At 41.4% G+C, this 9373-nt stretch overlaps 1 protein-coding gene across 1 annotated transcript in view; it reads left to right on the plus strand.

Annotated features, from left to right (window-relative positions):
• The first annotated feature begins 504 nt into the window (after positions 1–504).
• Positions 505–9373, plus strand: part of CTTNBP2 (cortactin binding protein 2) — a 149429-nt gene continuing 140560 nt past the window's right edge. The window contains 3 exon segments of the mRNA XM_008632734.2: positions 505–564; positions 3153–3210; positions 5862–6109. Of these exon segments, the coding sequence (XP_008630956.2) occupies positions 505–564; positions 3153–3210; positions 5862–6109 (366 nt within the window).

The following is a 9373-nucleotide window of genomic DNA, read 5'->3' on the forward strand; positions in this document are numbered from 1 at the left end:
TTAGTTCATTAAGTGCAGCAGCCTGAGCAGTGCATATATCTTGCATTGCAGACTAGATCCTAGGTTCCCTTAAGAACCACAGTGATAAAGTTATATTTGATTTTTTTGTGCCAAGCACTGAATAGCAAAGAACAACGTCCAAGCCAATATTTTTAAGCCCCATAAAACAAAGTCATGTTAAACAAGGAAAAAGATACCTGCCTGAGCTATGAAATGCCACCACATATATTGAAGTGTAAGCCTGATGAAGCTTTTCACTGGGAAGTTTTGCATTTACAGCAGCTCTAAAGAAAAGAAATTAGAAAAGTGTTCTCAGAAAAGAATTAGGTTTCAGGTCCTCATTTTGTCTCTGTCTAGGTTCTACACACAGAGTGGCATTGTCTCTATAAATGTCTATTTCTATGATTATGAAGCATGAGCTAGATCTCTGTAAGCCTTCATACAAAAATCAAGTTGGACTAAGAGCAATCCCTTAAATAACATTTCATTTATTTTATGTTCAGGATGGCGTCTGAGCAGGAGGCTGCAATTAATGACTGCATTAATAGACTTAGCACAAACAGGGTAAGTGTTTCCTCCCCATTTGTAGAGCATCTGGCAGCAAAATTAACTCACCTTCTGTGATTCCTGTGCATTGTCAGCGAGCACAGCACAAGTCAGTCACTTCCCTTATGCCTTCTGAAAGCCAAACAGACCTACTTATTTGCTTTGATGTAGGAAGCAGAAGGTAATAAGATGATATTCACAGTATTCAGCACTTGATTATCAGATTTTTGCAAACTTTTGGCTTAAGTTTAATGATGCTTCTTTCAAGCAGAAATGTGGTATGAGAAGGCATTATTCTTCCATGAGAATTTGAGGGGTTTCTCAGCAACAATAACATACTAAAGTAGATGGGAGTTCTGTAGCCATTCTTAAAGAAATGTCCTCATCTAAGATTTTAACCGGAACAACAAACATTTCATAGAACAAACAATTTCTCTGTAAATCACTTTGAAAAGTGATGTCCTGGCTCTGTTGAAATCTCCTGTGGGAAGGTTTTCTTATGGTTCTTATTTACTAATATACATGTATATCAGGTAAGCAAATGATCCCAAGTATTTCTAGCCACATAAAACCATGAAGTAACTGGATGACTAATTTTCACTAGAGCTGATAAAAAGCATTACTGTGAAAAAGAACAATAAAGTGTGCCTGGCTTCCAGGAACTGGATTAAAATAAAACTCTAACATGTTTACAGGGCAGGTAGCATTCACAGACCTGTTCTAGGGAGCAGTAGGCAAACTCAGAGTTTCAGTCTGAGACATGGAAGAAGCTGCTGTATTACTGGGAAATGCTTACATGAGCCCAGACAACAGCCAGAAAATATTTCCAAGTGAAAATTAAACTTTCAAGCCTTAAAAGTTTGCCATGTGCCATCACTTCCCTTTGTAGCTGTCAAAAAGAATCTGTTTCTCTGTTATTTCTGGAAGACAAGCATGTCTCTGGACCATTAACTTTTGTGGTCATCTGGCCTTGAGATGCCAACTTTTTCTTTCTCTCAGACATTGTTTATTTGTTTATATTGTTTCCTGAAAGAAAAAAAAAATAATGTGTGTGTGTATATATATATATATATATACATATGTAGATATATACCTGTCACTTTCACTTAAATACAGGCCTTCAATTTGGCCCTCATTCTCCTTCCAGGGACTAGGATTAGGGTTTCGTTAGCTCTCCTCCATGCAACTTGTTTTACTTCAGTATAGAACTGGTAAAACTGAAGAAAGAGCAAAACTGTTCAGGTGAGGGATTTGTGGATCAGAATTTTTCCTTCAGCTCTGATGTTAAAATTGGAATGTAACGTCTTCCAAACTTTGGGTTAAATAATAATCAGTTTTAATGAACGCTTTCTTCATAGCTCTGTATTTCTCAGGTTTTAGGATCCATATATTTCATATTTTCCAAGTTTGCTGTTTTGCTGGAAGGGAGCATTTAGATCTAGATTTCTTTTTGTTCTGGGTTTGTTTTTCTTTCCTGTTTTTCTTCTTTTTTTTTTCTTCTTGTCTTTCATTCTTAAATAAGAAAGGTATGCACTTTCTTAGTTTAAGCATCTGATATTTTTAGGACGATGTGTACAGCTGTGAAACTCAACAAAATAGTAGCAGGCAGCCCTACTATTAATGATGTTAAGGAAAGCATGAGTACCAAGACACCATTAGAAACAAAACCGGGGGCAGAGGAAACTGGAAGGGCAAAGGAGGGAATAGCAGGATTGTAGGAGGGAACAGCAGGATTGGATCTCAGTGACAGAAACAAAGACTGTAACTATTTTAAAGATCCTCAGGGCCTTTCTCTGAGGCCAAATGGCACAGAACAGCCGGCATCCATATTATTAAACTCTTCCTTTCAAAAGCATATTGTCTGTTGCAGGTAGTCTTTGTCTTTCTCTGGTTCCCAAACCCCACCTGGGAGAACTTTGAAATCCTTGAAAAGTTTGTGAGTTGTAGCTTACACAGGCCAACCTGTGCAAGGGACTACTCTAAAGAATTGTCAACACAGTCATCCAGGTCCCTGAGTTCACCTCCTTTATTGATACAGCAGAAATTCTGGGGCAAAGGAGGTATCTGAGGGCAAATTACCATATTCCTGTTTCTATCTATGAATACTATGTCCACCTAAGACCAGGGAGGGAGGACACAAGTGATAGATGAGAGGTACTTAGTTCTTAGCACCAAGTCAGGACCCCTAATATGCACGGAATTCTTTCAGAGGACCATTTCAAGTACAAAATGAGAGATGCAAAGTCTGTGATATCATCTCCTTCTATATCAATGTGATTACCAGCCACCGAGGTTGAGCCCATCTAATCAGCAAGCAATGACACAGCCATCCCAGCTGTATTCTCACAGATGGACTGACAAGTTGCTTTTAAGAAACTTGCCAGATATTGCAGGAAGGTGTCATATTCACACCAAAGCATGGTAGTAAAAACCACTGAGGTTTGTAAAAGGATCTCACAATGGAATGAAAAGTGACAGACTGAGGGCTGCTGCTGCCCTAAGTAGGGGAGTGAGGTTGTGGTTTCATGACACAGCACTTTTGTAACAATTTGGGAATGTTTTAAAGCTCATTGTCCTTAGTGCAAGTTGTTGGCTGGGTGTGACAGGGAGGCAGCGCAGCACAGCAGGAACTGACCCGCAAGAAGGACAAGGGTGCTGAAGCTGGTATGGCTGTGGGGCAGTCTGCACTGTGAAATCACACCTGAAGCTTGCTGGAGGACAGAGACGTCTGTGGTCATCCCAGCTGCCCAGGCAAACAAAGAGTTGGAAATTTGCTTTCACCAAAAGATACAGGGTCAAGACGTGTACAAAAACAACATGCCTTGTTACAAAGCGCAACTGCACAACTGCTGTCCCCAGCTCTGGGGGTTGCACATGGGAAGCAGGGTAAAGCTTGGCTATCTAGAGGCTGTTCTGGCTGCAGTCCTTGCCAGAAGCCTTGCAAACAAGTTGTCCAGCCATGACAGGTGCAACAGAGGACTACCTCAGCTGGCCACTCTCTTCATATCATCTTTTCCCTCCCTTGTCATCATGCCAGCTGTTTGCCTGACCTGTATTCAGAGCTCTCAACATCACTCCACAGTCCATTCCTGAGCCACTTTGACATCTACTGCTTTATGCTGGCAGTTTGTACCTTTTAATGCACCCTGCTTTCATTTGACTCCCTCTCTTGTAGTCCTCTGATGAAATTTTATGTAGGGAGGTTCTAAAGTTGCGTCTTCTGAAAGAAAAAAAAGAGGACTTTTAGCTGCAACCATGTGGGGCTTTAACTAGCAGTTGGGCCTCCAGACAACCAACACTGGATTTAATTTTTAAATTTTTTTTCAGTTGAAACTACCTGGGAATGGAACAAGGCTCGCTGGCTGAAAGACTAAATGTCAGCAAAGTGGATATGAACTGCCAAGCAAGCCTAGTTCATAGAAAAGGGATCTGTTCTACAGAAGAGCTAGAAAACATGAGCCTGAGAATTATGAAATGACCCTGAGAGTGCACAGAACTCTTTGCAGCTTTAGCAACATCGCTCTGGAATCACAAACAGGACAAAGAACTAGTCTGTGAAACCTATTATCAGCTCTGCCTCCCTCCTAAACCTGGCTTCTGCTCAAACTTTCAAGAATACCGAGATAAAATCCAGGACAAACTTTTTTATAAATAAGCTGAATTTATTTGCACAGTAGTTGGCAATTAAGTGGCTTTGAGAATAAAACTGATAAATAGATCATTCCCCTCTGTTTGTTACTCAGAGTACTTTGTCCAGTTTCAGTCCACCACATACAGGAAAGATGTTCACAGGCTGGAGTGAGTTCAATCACTGCAGCCCAACATGGTGGGAAGAGGCTAAAGGACGAGGGCTTACTTGACCTGGGCAGGGAAAGATTAAGGAGAAGGACCTTACTACTTTTTACAACTAAAAGGAGGTTGTAGAAAAGACAGAGCCTCAGAGAAGCACAGCAAAGGAAGGTAAGCCACAGTCACATGTTGGAGGATGGGCTGTTCTGACTGTCTGTATGGATGAAAAACATCTTCAATCTGCGAACAGTAAACACTAGGTCACGTTGTTTCAAAAGTGAAACGTCTGTTCTTGGACATTTTCAGTATGTAGATGAGGAAGACCCTAAGTAGCTGCTGTACCTTGAGGTTAGCTCTGCTTTGAGGAGTGGTTCTGACTAGGTGACCTCTGAGGTCGCTTCTAACCTAAATTACTTTGTGTCTCTAATCACAACCTGCTTGGCAGGTCCCCAGTCTCCCAACTACCTAAGCTCTCTGCAGATACCAACATCTTGATCACTTTTTGGAGTTGTGCCACCATTCCCTTTGCCTTTCTCACAGCAGCAATGCTACCTGCTCCTGCACACTGAGTAGTGCATTTCCAAGCCAGAGACCTGTGTTCAGCAGACAGCAGTCCCCTCTGCCTCAAATCCAGGGTGCAGGCTGAAGTTGTGGCTGTGAGCCCTGTTGTCACCAAGATGGCCTCAAGGCCACTGGAAGCTGCCACCACCACATGCTTGAGAGCAGGCTATTGTCTCTCTGGTGGCACCTAGAGCGGACCAGGTGTGTACAGTGGTGGAGAAAATGCTGCCATGCTTGTGGGAATCCCACAGAACCTGATTTAAAGCATTCAGTGGAGATGACTCATCTGAGCGGTTTGCCTCCCTGCCTTCCCTGTATGTTCAGTGAAGGACAGCAGGCACCTTGGCTTGGGGTTTCAGAGACTGATTCAAGATCTGTCATGCCCTAGCTAGCAATTGGAGAATGGCACTGTAATCATACCCCTTCCCTTCAAGATAGCTTCCTCTGCAAGGACAAACCCCAAATGCTTATGTATGTGGTGGCTTGTTGATGTGCCAGCAAGTGGTTCCTGACCAGCTTGAAGGCTTTTCAGAGGCCAGTCAGCAGCAGCAGATGCCTTGCCTGAGCCTGCAGCTGCTTTCACAATCCACAGCACACATGGAGAATGCTAAAAACTGTGAAGGTGTTAAGAGGTGAGGAAACTGATATTATCTGCAGTGATGGGATTTTTATTAATTAGTGTTTGCTTCAGACCTCAAATGCTAGAACAGAAAAAGGAAATAAAGGGTAAAAGCAGAAAAATCACAGGTTAAAAAGCAAATCAAGGAAGCAAATACGTGAAAGACTGGAGTTGGGAGCAAAGGAGGCAAAAAAATACACTGATTTACCCATACCAGCTCCTTTAAGCAGGATCTTGCACCACATTAATCCCTGTAGATTTTTACCAGACAGCATATAATTCCCCCAGTGAGAATGATAAACCACCTCACCTGACAGTTTGTTATGCTGATTCCCTGTTCTCTCAGGTCAGCTGCCAAAAGCGGGAACCAAACTGAAAATCTGGGGCTCCTGTGAAAGTGGGCTTAGTGCAGCTGGTTTTGGAAGGGTGAAGACCAACATGGGCATCAGTGCTGCTCAACCTTGCCCCTCGGCAGGCGATGCAGCTCCCCAGGTGCCAGATGTGCCGCCATGCACCACCTGCGCTTCTCCCCATGCTGCTGCCAGAGACAAACACCCTTGGCTGCTTCCCAAAACTGCTGGTGTGGCTGCACAGGTAGCTCAAGGTTGGGATAGGTGCCAGCAGCTTCTATGTTGTCCCGGGGAAAGCTAGAGGCAGAAAAAACACTGGCCATCATCAGAACAAGCTCACTGCCCTTTCCAAGCCCCGTGGGAGCTATGCTGTGGTGCCCTGGGGACATATATGGAAGCAGTTTCTACTCTTTAATTCATATCAGTCTTGTTCATTGCAGTCTCCTTCTGTGAGCTGGCAATCATTCACCTTTTCAAGGAGCAGTTAGATCCTCAGGGAGCACTGTGTTGTTATGCTGCTAAGTATTGTTATTATTACTTAGTATTTTAATTGTTAGTGTGATGCTTTAACCTGATGAAAGTGGGATTTCCAAATAAAACCTGCAAACAGTGAATCTATTGAAAAGTATGTTGCATAAAAATGAATCCCACTTCAAAGGCCTTACTCAGATTAATACTGCTATAGCTTAGAGCAGAATTTAGTCTCATGTTATTATCTCTGGAGGAAGATTAAGGCTCAAGATGCAATTAGTTTCAGTTTAGTGAAAAAGCCAGGATGGAACAAGTATTCTGACAGAGTATTTTTCATAGGCGACCAAGGAACCAAAGACCTTTTCTATTGGTGTCTGAATTATATATGTCTCAAAATTTTCCCTAAGCCTTTAACAAACCAGTCATTAGACAAACAATGCCTTTGTATTTCAGGGTTTTTGTTGGTTTGGGGTTTCTTTTGTATACTGAAATAATTACTTCTGTAAAATTCCTGGCTTAAACACAATAATATTAGTATGAAAATGTTTTTAGGAATAATGTCTATTCTCTTTCTGTTTAAGAGTAAACTTAACTTATATAAGCCCACTGATAATGGGTATAAACACTTTTCTGCAGATACAATTAATGCAATTCAAATCTTTATGAGAAACAGAGCTATTTTCCTAGTCCCATGTATCTCCTTCAATCCATGTGAGGAGGAGGAAGTATGAGAGTTACTAGAAATGCACTTTTTGGTCTCCAAAAATTTAGATTTAGGAGGCCTAGCAAGTGTGTTTAGTGTCAATACAGTGCTGTATTATGGCCTGGCACTCTTTTTCAATAACATTTTCTAAACTCCAGCAATTTTCCAATACCTTAAAGCCAGAATGAATCAGGTCTATTTTTCATTCTTTTTCTGCTACAACTGATCTTTTCACAGTGGTTAGTTCCCCTTTCTCCTTTCTTTCAAATCAAAATTAGAGAAAGTCTTGAAATGTAAGAAAGATTGTAATGATTTTGCTAATACAGACTGTACACTTCTTTGGGTAAGGACAGGGTAACACTATAGGGTTGCTAACTCTTTCAGCCCCACATGCTGAAATATTTAATTGGGATCTCTACACATTACCATAGTCTACATTTTATGCATTAGATGTTTGCTTTGCAAGTAATTCTGGAGGATTTCTTTTTCCTTTTTGAGAAGTCAGCTTAATAGAACAGGGTATGGAGAAAGTAGGAATACTTAAAAGGAAAAAGAAAAAACATTTTGAGCAAGTTTCATTTTAGACATAGTTAATATAATATACTTCACTGCTTGCATCAAGTGATGCTTAAATTTGATTTCTTACAGGCACTGTAGTTTGAGAATAGGCTTTGTGATTGCTAAGACAGCAACTGGTTGAGAGCAGAAAAAGAAATAATGAGGAGAAGTCTTTGTCAGAAGAATGTCCACAGTTTGAAATTCAAGCCCTAGCTGCTCTAGAAACCAGAGCTTCTCTTAGAGACTTTAGGGGCTCCAAGCACCCTAAGCTATGAAAGATAAAATGTTTTCCCACTGGACTATGGAGAGCTTGCAGGCTGTGTTCTACAGAAAACATCTGAAAAAAGTTTTTTTTTTCTCAGAATCACCCCCTTTCTAATGGTAAGGGTGAGAGCACTAGGAGTGTGTCCCCCCAGCTGCCTGGGAGCAGAGCTCACAGTTCATGTGCTGTAGTGGGTTAAGGTGCTCTGCGACTATTTCCTTGGTGAATTACAAAGAAAATTGCCTGTCTTTCTGGGTGTGTGGGTGAGGAGAAGAGAGACTGTAAAGTTATCTGTTCTTGTATGCTTTTGTTTGCATATCCATTGCAAAGCATGCAGTCATCACTGGATGAAACTGGCAGCCAGTTTCCAGCCAGTCCCTGGAGACTGGAAGACCAGCCTGGTCCGAGGTCAATGTCAAGCTCAAGTTCTCTGATTTCTGATATGTGTGAGATAGGTTTCTACATGTGAGTACAAACCTGAGATATATCCAGCAAAGACCTAAGATTTTGAGAATGCCATATTAACCATAGCCCTTCCCTCTATCAATATAATTCCTTTCATTCCATTGCCCATAATTTTTTCTTGCATAAAATACAGGTTAAATAATTTTTCTGACTGTTTTGAAAAATTAGAATAACTTTTTCATAACCTCATTGATTAGACATACCCCTTACTGTATGGGATTTGAATTATATGAAGGCATTAGCTCTCAATTACCATTTGCTAGCTCTTTTCAAATATCTTGGTACTTTCTAATTAGCTCTGTTTAAAAAATAATCTTTTGCATAATAAAGTAGGAAATAGGATAAAACAACAACAAAGTAATCATTCCAAGCTCTTGAGAACTTTACAAATAATCGTCATGGATGTTTTTCTAGAGGCTAAGTAGAGGTATTTATAACTTATTATTTATTATTAGAGTAGTTTGAAGCCAGAACAGACAGTTGTGTAAATACTCAAAGATAAAGCTTGGAAAACCAGGAGCAGTGATCATCAAAGGCTTTCACAGAGCTGAGAAGATTTCTAGAATGACATACATGTAGTCTGAAAATCATCAGTGGAATATTTTTGTCCAAAATCCTAAGCCTTAGTTGCCTGCAGTCCTCCACAAATGCTGTTATTTATTTGTTGGATTTGGCGCAGCTCTACCTAGAGACTAACATGAGAGCCCATTTGGGTGCAGAACAATACATGTGATCCATATTGAAGGATTGTTATGGGTTAGCAAGCATAGTCCCAGAAGTGATGTTCTTGCAAAGGGGCGCTTACAGCTTCCTCTGTGACCTGACAGAACCTATCAGCTGGCTAGTTTGAATATGGACAATTTTTTAAGCCACTTAGAATTTTGATTGCCTCTGTGGTCCACATTTAAGAATGGACAAAGCCCAGGGGAGCTGTCTTGTTTCCAGTGTTGGGACAGGTAGCTGCAGGACCTGTACAGGGCCCGTAGGGCCCAGGCCAGGCCCTGCTCGGGCCTGGAGCCGATGGGGCCTGTTTCACCCGCCGCCCCCCG

This window comes from Corvus brachyrhynchos, unplaced genomic scaffold (genome assembly GCF_000691975.1).
Source record: "Corvus brachyrhynchos isolate BGI_N302 unplaced genomic scaffold, ASM69197v1 scaffold32, whole genome shotgun sequence".
NCBI lineage: Eukaryota > Metazoa > Chordata > Aves > Passeriformes > Corvidae > Corvus > Corvus brachyrhynchos.